Genomic DNA, 17,501 nt, shown 5'->3' on the forward strand with positions numbered 1-17,501 from the left:
TCTATATTTTCCACATTACTTAGGAAGGCATACTTTCAAATAACAATATTGGTTTCATACTTTGTAAAAAAATAATTCCAAACTATCTGCCAAATATACAGGTGTTTTCACAATGCTGAAATTTTTTATCGACAACATATTTGTCCAGTGTGGTGGACGCGTTTTTCAACAAACGGTCGGCATTCCAATGGGAACAAATAGGGCTCCCCTACTTGCCCATCTATTCCTTCACTCTAATTAGGCTGACTTTATAGCTGATCTGATCCGAAAGAAAGAACACCGTTTAGCTAAATCCTTTAATCTCAGTTTCCGCTATATAAATGACGTATTATTGTTAAACAATCCTAAGTGTCGGGAATTTGATACATCGCATTTACCCGAAGAACTTGAGGTAAAAGATAGTACAGACACTGTAAAGTCAGCCTCGTATCTTGATCTACACTTAGAGATCGATGGTAAAAGAAAACTATTGACCAAACTTTACGACAAACGTGATGACGTTTCATTCAGAATTGTCAACTCCTTTCATCTGTGGCAACATCCTTTCAACATCTGCGTATGGAGTTTTCATATCACAACTTGTACGTTATGCCAAAGCTTACCGTAACTTTTTGTATCCTCTAAACTTCTTAGTTAGGCTTCTGAAACAGGGTTATATTGCTACAACATTGAATCTTGGTCCCTTGATCGCTCTTTCCGTTGCTCGAAAAAAAAATTCTTAATTTGACATCGAATTCCAGGCCTCCTTCGGGATTAAAATGGTAGGTGCCTTATCATTTCTTTATTTTATAAAGTTCCTCCTTTTCATTACACTGTGAACCCTCTTGAAATCTAATAACTTTCCGTGTTTATGCTCGTACTGTAAATTGACACACTTTATTTGTGATTTTTATTTCAGAAGTCTGCTAGAACTTTAATGAGTTTTCTGGACCATTTTGTTTGATATGGAAGTGAAAGTTTTGACAGGTTGCGAATCATGTTAATGTTTCATGCAACTCCAATAATCTTTTGACATTGTCATAAGCCTTAAAAGGACTCTTTCTCTAAATGCTTGCTCAAAAAACTGACATGGCACACTTAACAAAACGCTGCATATTTACCGTGTATATTTATGTATATATTTATACGAATGTAACAAACAGTAAAACAACATATGAATAAGGACTATTAATACTTACACACAATATTATGTTCAAAAGGCAGATCTATGTACTGTTTAATAAACAGGATTGGGAAACATCCTTGCAAATAAACTCTACTTCAATACATTTGTTCAGAAATAAATGCTAAAAGAATTTTAGCTTGATATAATGTCATTAACAATAATCTTATTCTGAGCTGATAATTAAAGTTTCAAGACCTTTGCCCTGAAGAATTAAGTCATGTTACCACTTGTAAGGGAAAAAATACATTAAGTGGTAAAAATAAACGTTGGAGAAACAAAAACAACAAATAGTCTAACTTTTTATTAGCAAACTTAGTAGACATAGAAAACCTATGATAATAAATATGCTATGATTTCACAAAACAAAAACAAAGAAAAAAATAAACATAAATAATATTAGAAACTAATCAAGGTAAGTTTAAGAAACTCTCCCCACGTTTACTTCGTGATACCATTTTTTTTCAAGGTAAATGTTCACATATATTATCAAATGATTCACCTCAATTTATAAAAAATGATTTACCATATTAGGTAATACTTTTTCTAATATAGCTGGTATAGTTTTACTTTTTACCCTTTGACCTTAAATACTCTTCTATGGAACTGCAAGTCAACTGATTGTAGTTCTGTTTCCCAATTGGTCAAAATACTGATAACTAAGTGCTGTTAAAAAAACTGCATCAAAAATTAAAGTTGTGTCTTCTGATGGATAATTTTTTAATGAAATGTAGGTAAGTAAAAAGAACAAAAAGATTGTACCTGTTCAGTTTATGAAGTATTGATTCCTTTTCTAAACAAGAAAAGCCATACAGAAATGAAAAAAAATGTCCTTAAATATTTGGGAGACAACAATTATGAGGTGATATCAATATTAAGTTTAGATATGGTATATCTATAAACATAAAAATAATTCACAAATATGCAGTACATTTAAGTAAGTTTAAGTAAATGAAAATTATGCCATGTTTAAGCTTTGTAAACTTCTTGTTGATAAATGGAGAGGATTCTATTTAATAATGAACATTTATTTTTTTCATTTCTTCATTGCTCAATGTAAAAAGAAAGCAAAAAAAAATGGAACTGAAAACTAAGACTTCCAATAAACCAAACACTGATGAAAGTTTTCAGACATTTACATTACCTTTTTGGCAAAGACTGTTAAATCAAGTAATGCAAGTCATACTAGATGATAATATTTAAATGCACTGTTTTCATCTTTGGAAAAATTGCTTTCTTTTCTAAAACTATAAAATATTTCATCAATGATACTTCTTTGCAAACAAATATTATGCATTTGGTGCAGTTTATAATGGTGTGAAAAATATTGAAGGATTTTTGTCCATATTAACTTAAATTCTAGTTGTAAGTCAATAAAAAACTTTCATGTACATACTTCTCTATACATAACTTTTGAAAAAAGTGAGAAACAACAGACACTAACAGAAACAATTCACATAATGGAATGTCAATCTCACCAAAAAAAGAAAAAAAATGGAATGCTTTATCTACAAAAATATGGTTCACTTCATACTCAAAACCCAACAAACAAACCCTCTATGGTAAATAAAAAAAAAATGTTAACAATGTTGTAAATTGGGATTTCCTCTTTTTCTGGCCAGCAGTTGCATCTTTGATCTGAAACACCTTTGATAATATTCTAAATCTCAACACATATCACTATTAAATTTCAAAAGCATACCACATGATTCATCTGTTCATAAATGCATTTTTTCTAATGAGTTAATGTTACATTAAAAGGCTATAACTACAAGCCATTTTTTTCTCTCTGAATTTTAGCACAGTTTAAAACACAGTAAAGCTGTTGGTGCTTATAAGAATATTTTATGAATGTATTGTCAAGATAATATGCTACGTATCATGGTTTAACCTTTACCCTACAATCATGCATCTGTTCTAAATACAACACTGCTATGTGGTACATATTGCACAGTAAGTGATCACAAAACATAAGCTGACTTTTCTATAGTAATGATTCTACCACTATATACAAATGGACATACTACACATATAGCTGATTTTCTGCATTGAATGTTAATTTTTTTTTTATAACATATAGGTCTTTACTAATTTCACTAATATCACTTCTCTAGTATGACAGTCTTTGTCTTGTACTGTGTTATCATAAATAATCCACTGCCAAGCCGTATAATAATATAAGAGTACCAATTGGCAATTTCATTTGTACACGTTATCATTTAAGTTTCTAGGTGTGAATGTAGATATTTCAAGAATTATTAATCATCCTAGTATTGTTCAACAGAGTAAGAAAACAAATAAACAACTACATGTTCTATCTAAAACTGAAAGCTATGGTCTGTGATGTATTTGATCTTTTTAACATGTTTTGGTGGCTTTTAAAGAGTGGTTTTTCACACCAATGACCACAAATAGATTTCAAATTTTCAGTCTCTAAGGTAAATAACTCTTCACAACCTAACTTACACACAAATAAATAAGAATACAACAGCACCAAATCATACATGATAAGACATGGTTCACCACAGAACACAATATAAGTGCTTAAGTACAATAGAAGAAGTACAAAACTGAAAAAAAAACTCTTCTTTCAAATGAAAAAAAAATAAAAAAATAATGCATTCACAAAGATTTGATTTCATCAATTTTTAAATGGTTCCACCGAAGAAATGATATTCAAAAATTTTCCTAATCTTTATGCCAACCTCATGATTATACTTAGAAACAAAAAATGCAGGATACCAAACAGAAGTAAGTGGGAAATTATTTGAAAAAAGAATGATGATTTTGGAGTCTATAATATAATAATCTCTGCCAGTAAGGGAGTACTGTCATAGCCTGTGGTGATCCCTGTTAGAACCATTGCATACATTTATATAATCTGGTGCACTACAATCATTACTAAGGTCTATATTGTACTAATAAGTTGGAGCTTGGTATTCAGGAACATCTTTTTGGCCACCAAATGGAGCTTGGTAAGGATCCCCAGTGTCACTTCCAGGGAAAGATGAGTATGGAGATGATTGGTTAACATCTTGGGGAAAGGCCTCCCCTTGGAAGTTTTCAGATATGCCTGATCGGTATCTCCTCACAGCAAAGAAAGTCAATGCAGCCTATGGAAAAAAAAAATAGTAATAATTTGGAAAAAGGAATAAATTGTACTTTTAGGGTTTTACTATAAATGTTAGTTTTGATTTTCAAATGTTGGCAAAAAAAAAAAAAAAAAAAAAAAAAATTCTAAAGCCTCAGCAGTATGATTCCAATACATCAAAATCAAGAAACATGACCTAAATGACACATGTAACAAAGAACCAATCAGATTGTAGTATTTCAGTTTGATGGTTTACATATCAGTTGACCCAATTTTCCCAGAACTTTGAAAGAAAAAAATATCAAGGTAGATCATTCCATGTATTTCAAATACATAGATTTTCTTGCTTTTCTCTATGATGACCTTCTATGAACATACTTCAGATTTTTAATATAAAACTAGAAGCCCTGTATATTACAAGAGCTTCCGCCTCATTTGCTAGTACATGTAGTGATTTTTTTTTTTAGTAAATCAAATGTGTCTGTAAGATGATGGCCCCACTCACTAGATTGCCAAATTTGGAACATGTTTATTTTCGTATGAAGACATGGTTTGCAGATTCAGAAATCCTTCCAAGACTTGTGTTACTCATGGTCTGGGGATCAATGTGAGGATCAGAAATTCCTAAATATATGCATATCTACATATTGTATCCTGGCCACATACATTATTGTAGTGTCATAAAATTCTGTTTGGTAGTGTCAGACTAGTTGCGATGAGAAAGAGGACCGATGGACGTATTAATGGACACATAAAAAATGTTAACACCCCCATAACAAATCCCGACCTTCGTTGCTTGGGATATATTTCTGACAAAAATAACAGTCTAAATTATCACCCAGTTCCATAATATTTCATGAAAATCAAAATCCTACGACCTTGCACACCATCATTATGTGTAGAAACATCTGCAAAAAATATTTTAGATGAAGAGATAGCCATACAAGCCATATAGCCCTATTTCTGATGAAAATGACAAAGTCTAACTTTCACCAATTTCCATAATATTTCATGAAAAATCGACATCCTATGACCTTGCACACACCATCATTATGTGTACAAACATCCTGCAAAAAATATTTTAGATGTAGTTCAAAAACTACAGAAAGAGATAGCCATACAAGCCATATAGCCCTATTTTTGACCAAAATAAGTAAGTTAACTTTCACCAATTTCTGTAATATTTCATGAAAATCAAAATCCTTTGGCCCTGCACACCTTCATCATGTGTAGAAATATCCTGTAAAATATTTAAGATGTAGTTCAAAAACCGTACGAGGAGATAGCTGGAGAAGCCATGATCATGTGTAATCCGGATGGACGGACGGACAGGAGTAAATTAATATGCCCTACAACAGTTTGTTGTGCGGGCATAAAAATATAACTTGATTTGAACTTGAACTTCATTCCAAGACAACTGAGCTTTAATAAGGCAAATTATTACATTTTATATGGACCCTGTAGAGAATTTTCATTATTTTGCAAACTATAAAAAAAAATGTATATAGAATTTCTTATTAATTTACATGTATATAAAGAACACTAAACTGATATTCTTTAATATTTCAAAAAAAAAAAAAATTTGGGGTCACTGAACTCTTTTTCATATACATGTATTATTAAATCAAAAAGCTGTTTGCACTGCAGGTTTCTTTTTCTTGTGAAAATTAAAGCTTTAAAAAAAAATTTAAAAATTACATGATGTAAAATAAAACTGTAATTATATAAACATTTGCATTTCCCATGTTATCTAGAACTGTTTTCATTTATGAATAAATTGAATGTCAATCATTACAACTAATCTCTGAAGTATAAATTCTAAATGAAAGTTAGACAGTATTCACACAAATTTACAAATTTTGTTCCATTTCACCTATTTCCCAATCATTAAACCTGTCCAAAAGTTAATTTGCATTCAAAAACTATTTTAAGTACTTCTTTGTTTAAGATCTGGCAAAATGTGTATAAAGGTGTGGCACATAAAGAAAAAATGCAAAGATTTTGTTGCCTTCTCCAAGTATTTTTACCAAATAACATCCAGAATTAACCATGTTTGTTAAGTTTGCCTCTTAAGATATTGGTCAAATTTAGTTGAAATGCATTATGGAAAATGGTGGGAAAATTTCCCCTCACATTTCCCTTATATAAGGCCACATCATATTAATTTGTAGATTCTCACCCACCAGCAACTAAAAAAAAATGGGGATGGGAGGATTGTATTTCTTATTTTTCCAAGATTTGTAAAATCTTATTTCTGCTGACAAATTCTATAAAGAAATCCTGGAAATGTGTACTTTCAGTGATGTTTGTGCCACACCAAGGCTTTACTTCTTTAATTCCCCTGATAATGTGACAAACAAAGGAAAACCATCCTGAGATCTACCAAAAAATATCAAGATATTCTGTAAACATGCACATGAAAATCTACAAATTAAGTAAATGTGGCCTAAGCAGTCAAACAATATCTTCATCACAGATGCTTCAGGATGAATATAAATGTTTTTTTTTTGGTTGTTTTTCTGGTGTATTGAATGTATTTGAGGCAAGAAAGATCTAATTGCCCAATTCTTACAAAGAATTATACTCTAATAAAACCAATTTTAGCTTAACATAACATATCATTTTCACATCATTTTAAACACTTAATTAAGTTAATTGAAGATATATATGTTTTTGTAAGATTACAACAACCATGATATGGGACATATTGCTGTAAACTGACCTACTCTCATGCAAAATATAAAAAGCATACATCAAAAGACAAAAAAAGTTACTGCCTGGACACAAATTAGTCAAACAAAAATAATTGATTTACATTGAAGTCAAAGTACAAGGTCAAAGGTCACCAACCGTAGTGTTCTATACACTGTCTAGGGCTTATCTACCCACATTCCAAATATCAAAATCTTACATGAAAAGACAAAATTGTTCCAACCAGAACATGATTTGTTACTGACAGACACTTTTTTGAAAGTACAGAAATGTTTATGCCTGTAGGCCCTCAAATGCTTCAAGTGGCAGAAGTTACCATTTTAGTGTTCTTTGTTGTTAGTACATTTGTAATCTATTTTTCTGGTCTAGTTGTCTCCCTTGGATTGTGTTAATTAAATTCATCATGATTTCTTAAACAACTTCATAATAATACCTTTAATAACACCCTGATAAAAAAAAATCTTTCTCTGAAGTTTTGATTAAAAAACTTGCCCAAGTTATGATTGAGAAGAAAGAGAATGCTATAGCCGCTTGAATATGATCCTTCCCATGACCTCCTGGTGCTAGATATGGTGCTACGACTGGTGTTTTTCTCCATGCGTCTGTCATATAACAGAATCCAACAAACCAAAGAAATGTCCACAGTCCTAAATCAAAAAAAGTTATTGATATGCTAAATTGGTTTGTGAGTGAAAAATATAACTTTCAACAGCTATATACAATATGACCAACAGAAAAGCATTTTTGATTACACAATGTAATTGTGTACATATGGACTCCAATTTACCACAATTAGCTCATTAAACAAGAGGCTCCAAGGAGCCTGAATCGCTCACCTTGCTGAAGTTTGTCTTTCAAAGGCAATAAATTTAACAAGGAGTTGTCCAACAATTTTGACTCGAGAAGACTTTGGGAGGGCTTATCATAAGGATCATTTCAACGATTGAAAGAATTTGGCTAAACCTAACGGTTTTGGAGAAATATGCTAAAAACTACTATCTGAACCCTTTGTCAGTGATTTTTCTAGCACTCGTCATTTTCGCCAATGACAAAGGATTTTTCAGAATGACGAAAATAATCGAGTCTCATTTCATCACCTGAAATCTTTGAAAGTACAAAAAAAATATTGAATCCCAACATAGGTTCAAATGGCAAAGTTTGTTCTATTTTTAGTATTGGCGACCATGTTTTTTCAATGGATCAAAAATCCCTACATCAGGTCTATGTACAATGTAGGATACGCCAAGGAACATTCATACCAAGTTTGGTTCAAATTGATCAGGGTGTCAGAGAAGATTTTTGAAAGAAATAACATTAAAAATAGCAAAAAAAAAAATGCCGAAAAAGGGCAATAACTCCAACATGGCTTAACAGATAAAAATTTAACCACGATAGATCTCGTCATGCTGAACACTTTTACCCATGTCAGAATTTGGCTTAACCTAATGGTTTTGGAGATATATGTGAAAAACTACTATCTGACCCCTATGTTCTATTTTTAGTAACAGCAGTGCTTGCCTTTAGCCACTAGCCCGAAGCTAGTTAAAAATGATTCGGGCAAGTGAAATGATGTGTACTTTTCTTATTCCAGGCTAGTGTTAAATCCTATACAGTCCTCTATTTTTTGGGCTAGTTGTAGAGAATTTTTGAAGGAAAGGACTGCAACGGCAGCCATTTTTATTCAACAAACCAAAAATCCCTACATCAGTTCTATGCAGGATACCCCAAGGAACACACATAGCAAGTTTGGTTCCAATTGGTCAAGTAGTGTCAGAGGAGAAGAGTTTTTAAAACAACGAATCAGATAACAACAGACGCCATGTGATGGCAATACACAACTGTATGGGTACATAAATTATCACACTTTTCAATAACATGCTTCATAAGGTGCAGCTTGATATGGCTGTAGAGACCAAACAGTTAAAGCAAGTATGGACACATCATTCAAGCTTTATACAGGTCTGAATTTTGATTGTGTTCATATATTTGACACAGAATAGAATATGACCAGAATAGAACTGGACACTTTTTTACTCATTTCCATCACTACCTCGAAAATCAATCCTTATCTTCCTTTTGGATATGGAATTCTTTGATGCAGTTTCAAATGTAGTATTGCACCTAACTGTACAATTCCAAAGGCATCCATACTAAATGTCACTTTATTGTCTGGAAACCAAATTGTCTACAGACACTGGTCAGCAACAACATGATACTGTTATACAAATGAATATTTAAAATAAAACTACATTTTATTCGATATTTTCCTGCCAATTACAATGTACCTTCCCTTGAAACAGATTTTTTAACAAGTAAATGTTAATGATTTTACTTTATACATAGTTTTATAATTATAATTCTTCTTAAACAATTTTATGAAATTTGTTTCAATGTTATAAATTGCTATCTTCTCAATGAAAATATGTCCTTCTCTATGATTGTGTAAGATGACAAAAAAAAGATGTTGCATTCAATAGGTATGATCTATATGTACCTTTATTCTCAAGGCCCATTATACAAGAGTAAGTTTGTTAACTGATAAAAGACCTGAACATTTCTAATCTAAGTTGGTTAGATTTATGATAAAACTACATGTAGTAATGGGCTTTACCCCTTTTATCATCAAGATACTTTTCATAAATACATGTATATATGGAATTATGGATAGAATAAGATACATGTACATATAGTAGCACACCATATTTAATTATATTTACTAAATTACATTGAATGGTTTTTAATTGAAAAAAAAAAAAATCTTTACGGAGTACAATGTATCTTAAAACACACACACACTGGATTGAATAAACAGTAATTTTTATTCAAAGTAAATGCTTCAACAATTAATGTAGTATTGATATCCAATGTTTCCTGAGAGATGCATAAAGCATAGCAATCAATCAGAAATGATAGACAGAAAAGAATATCTGTAACTAACGTCAGGAAGAAAATCAATGGTAGTACAACCTCGTCAATAAACAAAATCAATATGTTTGTAAAGATTCTGACCAAGATACTCATATCTAAATCCAAATTATGGCAAATATTGACAAATTTTGGTATTTCCCACTAACCTTCAGACTACAGAATTCAATGAATGACCTTTATACAAAAAAAAAAACAATGTTAATGATCGACCTTTATTCCACTATGTAATAGAGAAAAAAAAAACATCAAATCATGGTCAACTACTTATTGATCTGATTATCACTCTAAACTGAAACAGTACCAGGATATGTGTTAATAAGTGTATTGCATGGAGGATACATATCATCAGTGGAGGATCCAGAGAGTCACCTAAAAAGGGCGGGTGTACCAGGGGCCCCACAAAAAAAAATTCTTGAAATTTACACACAAAAATACACTATTTTCATAAATTTTGCAAACAGATAACACCCAACCCCACTTTGGATATGCTTATCTGCTTATAACTCAAAAACCGTATGAAATACCTGAAATTGGATTGAAAGATACAAGCAAGGATTTTTAACAGGAATCCATTAAATAAATAGGACAAAAAAATAAACAAGTTGATTTTTTCAGATGTTGCCCCTTATAACTTGAAAACCGTAAGAGATATCTGAAATATGATAGAAACATGAAGGTAGGAATTTTTAAGAGGAATCCAATATATATTTTTTTAAAATCAGACCAAATATAAAAAAGTTGATTTTTTGGGCGTTGCCCATCTTTGACTGCTATAACTTGAAAATGGTCCAAATCAGATAAATCTGCTGATACATTTCTTCACAAGAATAAAATAAGGAGCACAATAAAAAAAAAAGAATAATTAAAATAAAAAAAAAAAAAAAAAAAAAAAAAAAAAAAAAACCGAAACATTCTCCATGGGGTTTAATTAAACACCTATTTTTACCCTTTTCGGTCCCTTTTTCTAAAACAGTAGGGACCTCAAAGTTCAAATTATTTAGGAACTTTCCTTTAGGGGTTGGTTCAACTAATAACAGTTTCAGAACAATCAACCACAACTTAAGTTACTGAACAGCAATCAAAGTGTCCCCTGATGAAGACAGTGAAGCTGCCGCTGATACAATACACGAAGTGTCCCCTCATGAAGACAATGATGCTGCCGTTGACATTATATGACTGCAAATTGTTTTGCAGCCATATAAAAATGGGAGGTTACATGTACATTTACACCAACAGAACTAAACTATTTTTATGAAAATGGATGAAACCAATGACTAATTTATACATGTAGTACAAAACTGCAAAGTCTCCCCATTTTTATGAATAAAACCCCAAAACTCTAAATTATAAAATTCAAAATTTATAAAAATGAAAAGGAAGCTACCATCATTATTCACCAACATTTCGTGGACATTGCTGCAGGGAGTTTTGAGTTATAAATATATCCTGTAGACACTCTGAGACGTGAATGGTTCAAAATATTGTTTTCAGAAGTGACATATGCAGTTAGAATCTGAAAGTGACAGTTTAAACAGAACTTTGAACACAGACATACAGAGTGTGTTACAGGAAGTATTACATATTCCCATTGGTCAAGGAATCAGCAATAAAATATATTAGCAATGCTATTTGAGAAAAATAAAAGCTCTGTCCCTAATAGACAAAGCCTAAAATCATACTAGCCCCAAAACAAAAAATACACCATTTTCGTACTCAGTTGTTTACACTATACAGTGTAGACTTTTACTCAAAAACAAGTAATTAAAAATGTTTAAAAATGGGTACAAGACAGAAATTGACAAGTTGCCTTACAGTTGGTAAACAGGAAGTAGATGTACGACAGAAATGAAATCCCATCCCATAACAATGTATGTTGGACCCCATATTGAAGATGCATAACAAATATCTAGTGGCTGAGAAAATGTTACAAAAATATTTTTCAAGCCTGTAAGACCTAAGGAAAGCTCACAGCAATAGAAAAAAAATCAAGGTACCAAAGTTTCACAGAAATTGGCGGCAGCATTATAGCAAGTATGTGAAGTGGGAACAAAGAATGGACAGGCACCAATTTATCATAATATGACCAGTCTAGAAGACAGACATACAAAAATCAGTTCTCCCAAAATCAAATCAGAAACTTTCCTTGATGTCAAACCAATCAGTATATATAATAAATTGAAGTTTCCCACTTGTCAAATGTGGGTTAAATTAACAAAATTTCAATAGCCTTGGGTCCTAGGAAATGGGAATTCATGAACTGTGTACACTACTTTTATAAAATAATTTATATATGTAGGAAAAATCAATTGTGGTTTGTTTTGAAACTGCATTCAAATAATTTGGAACAAGATAGACTGGTTATCATATCAACATTTACCTTTAATATATCTAAGCCAAAAAAAGTTCTGTTTCCTTCTATAAGCAAAAAAATGATACATGCACATTATCTGGATTTCCAAATATGCATTGGTGGGATTTTTTCTTGTGGCTTCAGGGATAAGTTTGGACTATTTTTTTGTATTTTGACCCTTTTTTTACAAATAAAATAATGTGATTCAACCCCTATCACTGAGACCTTGTAGGCAATAAAAAAACCACCACTTTATTTCAGAATACCAATCTAAGATATTATGTAATGGCCAACTTGTTGACAAAGTATGGACATACATGTACACTGTATTGTTGATATGTGGCTATGAAGTTTACTTTACTCTGTTATTGATAAACATACCTGAGATCCCAAGGTCAGCTAGAACTACATATTTTCTATGTTGAATACTGCTGATATTCTCAAACATAGCATCTAAAACAAGGAACACCAGACAGAATATGAAAGCCAGGATACCAATTCCTGTACCATAACCACATGCATTATTATCTCCATGCATCTGACATTGGTCACCATGCCAACCCTCTGCTATAATACATCCAAATACAATAATTGACCATATCTGAAAAATAAAATGTATTTCACAAACAGCACAATACATGTAAGTCAAATGTGATATTCAAACCAAGTTAGTCACAAACTAATTTTTGAGTGCTATAAAGTACATGTGTAGTCTTGGCGATAAACAGGGTAAAAATCTCAACACTGCTTTAGTTTTATTTTAATTATATTGAGTTTTTCATGTATGATTAATAACTTTGTACAGCACTGTAATCTTTCTAAGGGGGACCAGTTAGAGCCAAACTGGTACAAGTAATTTTGAGTCATGATACTCAATGCTGCTTGGCTAGACCATGCACAAAAAATTATCTAAGACTGCTTAAGTGTTTTCTAATCATAAATGAAAATGTCTGTTGGTCAGATTCATAACAAATTTTGTCTGATACATCAAATGGTTGTATGAATTTAATTCTACCATTAACTTAAAAGTTGAATGTTGCACAATCACAAGATGTTTTCAATATTTAGAAACTGGTTTATAAAAAAAACGTATAAAATTCCAAAATAAAAATCAGACACTTTCTAAATACTTTAAAAAGAAAAAGGAAATGGCTGCTTTTTGTTTACATTACCATTAAAGAGAACACTGGTTACAGAATATTGTCTTTGGGAAATGAGAGAGGCTAACGAGAAATGTTGAGCATACTTGTCATTTATATCTTCCATGAACAAGGCTAAAACTTAAACAATGCCCTACTACAATGTACAAATCTTTTCCTTTTTGAGAGACCTTTTCGGTAAGCTCTTCACCTACAACCCTTTCTTTTCAATCATGTTTCAAGTGCCTTTGCGATCAAAACAGAAAATATTCAGGTTACTATGACATATTATGCTTGTTTCATTATTCTATGTATATGTAGCTTCTATTTTTTTTTATTTCTGAATTCTATTTCCAAAACTATAATTTAGGAATTATAACTTCCAAACTATGAAAGCATTAAATAAGAATTCAAAATGAAAAAAAATCACAAGAAGAATGAAGAAGGGATACAAAATTACAAATTTCGAAATAAGGAGGAACATTTATGAATTTCAAATGTAGCAGAGTTCGCGAAATTTGTCAGTCCTGCTGGTCCTGCCCGTTAAAAAACAGGTTTGTCCAATGTTTTTATCAGGAGTGACAGTCTGAGGACCACCGTTAAAAAATGGCCATCATGGTGTTTTGTTGGTTTGATTTTTGGTTATTAGATGTTGACTGGTTTGCGTAATTCCCAGGGCTCATGCTACAGGACGATTCAGGTGAAATAGTAGCGCTGGGGTCGCTTACTTCACCCTCAGACAACACAAAAAGCGAAGTGAATTTGCCCTCTCATTTTCAGACATCCCCCATGATCCATAAAGTGCATAAAGTGCATGTAAGTATAATGCATATAATTAAAAAAATCATTAGTGAATACTGTGCATACACATTCACTTCTCCCTGACCACTCCCCACTTCCCCCTTAGTGTCTCTTTGATAGAGAAGTCACTTCTCCCTGTTATCCTCAAGTAGCACTAGCTTCAGCCCTGAATTCCATTTCTGGTTTAACATTGGGTACCGTATTTTTGACATGTTGATGTGGCCTATTCAACACTTTAATGGTGCTGTTCTTGGCAAAGGCCAGCTAAGCAAGAGGCAAAAAATGAATCTGAATCAGGTTCATGATAATAGTGTGACAGAACTGTTCTACATGTATGTTCAGACTAATGAATACAACTGCTAGAGTCTATGCGAAACTTTTTTTACTGGTCATTCGGACCTGTAAAGCTTAATGTTTTACTGGACAGCATGAAGTTTTTCTGGTCCAAAAAAACTTTTATTCATTTAAGTGATAAGAAATTGGTTATTTCATGGTTACTGAATATTCTCCTTTAATAGTCTTTAACGTTTTGTTTAAGCTTTTGTGATGATTAGTAAAAAATTGAAAAGATATATCCCAATATGTGTGTTTTATTTTTAAGCCTTTGACATGTACATTTTTTGTACTAGTAGTGTCTGTGATGTCCGATCATGAGATGAAGTTCCACAGAAAGTTTTAAGCTGAACTGTTCTAGTCTATATGTAATGATTCATGGGGATGAGAGAAGGCACATATTCCAGTCTTTTAGCAATATAAATAAAATAGATTTTTACACATTGATTGTTTTATCTAAAATAACTTTGAAATGTGCTGATATATTTTTTGTTGAAAGTCTGAACACGTTTTCCTCATACTGTTTCTGCTTCTCAGTCAATTTTCTTTTAATCTTAACTGCTTTGCCGGGTACTGCACCCTCTGTTTACCTTAAAAAGGACATTTTTCAACAGTTTCGTACATGACCGGCCATTTGTATTTTTCAGGGGAAACAACTCCATGACGAATGTACAATAAAACTCGAAAACGATGTCGGACTTTTGGTCCGGATAGCGGAGCGATCTTTATCGGACCGGCAGCAATTTTATCGGATTTGACCGAAGGTCCGACGAATTTCGTATAGACTGCTGCTATAAAAGATGATGATGGGGAAATAGCTGCGAAAGGTAGATATTTTTTTGTGATTTTAACGTTAGATTGTAAAATCAGAAAAAAAGAAAAGATCGAGAGATATGACTTCGCAGCTAATGGGGAAATACAGTGGTGATGAGTTTAACTTTGAGCAGACTGAAGAAGACAATTTTTCTTTGATTATAAAATATGCTGCTGATGAATGATTATGATAAAGTAAAATTATTGATATTCAGACAATCATATTGATACAAACTAAAGTTACTAAACTAATCACATGCAAAATGGGAAATAAATCAAACTGTATTAATAGAAATTTTTAAAGTAGATTGAGAAAAAACTCCACAACTAAGTCAATACTCTAAAAATGAAAAGCAACTTGGTGTCCAATTAAGAACTTTGATTCGCTAACAGTGAAATTAACCAAAAAGAGTGGAACTGGCTAAATATCTGTGGGACTTACAGAACAATCTATCCAATCAGACCGACAACGCAAAAAAAGTTTTCGTGGACTCTGATGTACAAATCAGATTATGGAATTAATAGTTTGGAACTAAGCATGTAGAATTTAGAAGAAAGCATTAACAATTAACAATTAAGCATTAAGAATTTAGAAATAAGTATTAAAAATAAACAAATACAACATGTACATGTAAGCATCAAGAATTTTGACCCCTTTAGCTTTCCATAGTACACGTGTTTCCACCAATTGCTGAAATCTCGCAATAAACAATTTTAAATTACTAGAACTTTTAACAAGCCCACCAGGCTTCAACAGAATACATTTTACAGGCCTTTACAGCCTTATTTAATAGCCATAGGCGTCGGGCTTCTGTCCAATTTTGAAAATTGATAGGGATGGAGCATCAGTGGCATCATACATGGTTTATTATTCTTGTAGGAAATGACTGGTGATTTGGAAGTGATTGTTTGAATGTTTAATGCAAGTGCAGAGTGGGACTCCAATGTAGTTTAACATTTCCCCTTGGTCGAGATGCACGTATCACCCATGATAATGAGACAACTCAATGATCAACCACATGCAAGTCCTAAATAAATGAGTGCATTATACATCCACTCCTTATATGCAAATCCTTATATCACATTAGGTTAGAATGATTCAACCATTTGATCTGATTGACTGAACCCTAACATGTCTTACAGAATAGTTTGCCCTTTGGGAACGACTTGTTTCAGAATCCTGTAAAAATCTGGTCCTACTTGTGCAAAAATAGAGATACTTGATATAAATTCACCGTACCAAACTGACAGCACGTAAAATGACTTGAGGTTTTTTGATAAATTCAACTGGATCAAAGGGGGTCCCAGCCTTTCCAGCACCATACGCACCCCCGCTTCCCTGTGCCGACGACATCTCCCTTGAAAAGTCTACACAATATCACGAGGAAATGACGTCACCGGCATAAATAGAAGGATTAAAGACAAAACCTAGATGGCATTCCGATATTGTTATCACTTTGCGTTACCAAGGAGTTAAATATATATAAATCCTTGGTATTACTAAATGTGTCAGTGGTAAAATCAAAATTTAAACCTCTATTTTCATCTAACATTTTGTTCAAATTTGAGTTCATAAAGACCAACCACAGAAAAAAAAAATTCCATGGATAATTTAGAGATCCATTTTTTCAAAGTATTTATTTATTTCAAAATTTTAAAAGTTGATGCCCAATATATATGTCACTGCGTGGATTTTTTTTGCCAACTAAAACCAAATAATCGAAGGAATCTCTTATTTTAATCGATGTTGAAATCAAAGGATTTTTATAGACTATAAAACTATACTTGTTGAAATCAGAGACTGGACATACATAATATGTGTCTCTGTTGAAAATCAACGAAAATATTGACATGGTAAAGAACTGTTTATTACTAAATGTGTTATATTATGCATTCAGGACAAACATGCTTGTCGGCCAATCTCATTTAAGTTTGGCATTAGAAGCTATTTTTTGTGTGAAAAAAATAAATTCATTTCTAATTGAATGAATAATTGTGTGCAAAATATTCCTATCAAATCTGATATGGTTATGAATGTTTGAGGAAAGGAAATAGTATGGTATTTTCAATGCTTGATTCTTCCGTAACGAAACATTTGCTTTGAATGAAGGCTTGTAGTATTTAAAATTTTCCTCACCAAAAGGTTGGGATATGAAAAAAGTTGTTCTGATA

At 32.1% G+C, this 17,501-nt stretch overlaps 1 protein-coding gene across 1 annotated transcript; it reads right to left on the minus strand.

Moving 5' to 3' along the window:
- Nucleotides 1-1,451: 1,451 nt before the first annotated feature.
- On the minus strand, nucleotides 1,452-16,709 carry LOC148618757 (synaptogyrin-1-like). Its single transcript, XM_088577937.1, has 4 exons — nucleotides 16,570-16,709; nucleotides 12,625-12,844; nucleotides 7,458-7,612; nucleotides 1,452-4,275 (listed from the first exon to the last, which is right to left on the minus strand). Exons 1-4 carry the CDS (start codon nucleotides 16,681-16,683, stop codon nucleotides 4,081-4,083), a joined length of 684 nt encoding a protein of 227 aa, XP_088434063.1. The 5' UTR covers nucleotides 16,684-16,709; the 3' UTR covers nucleotides 1,452-4,080.
- Nucleotides 16,710-17,501: the final 792 nt, after the last annotated feature.

This window comes from Perna viridis, chromosome 4, assembly GCF_037379345.1.
Source record: "Perna viridis isolate PV_CMFRI_1.1 ecotype Kerala chromosome 4, ASM3737934v1, whole genome shotgun sequence".
Taxonomy (NCBI): domain Eukaryota; kingdom Metazoa; phylum Mollusca; class Bivalvia; order Mytilida; family Mytilidae; genus Perna; species Perna viridis.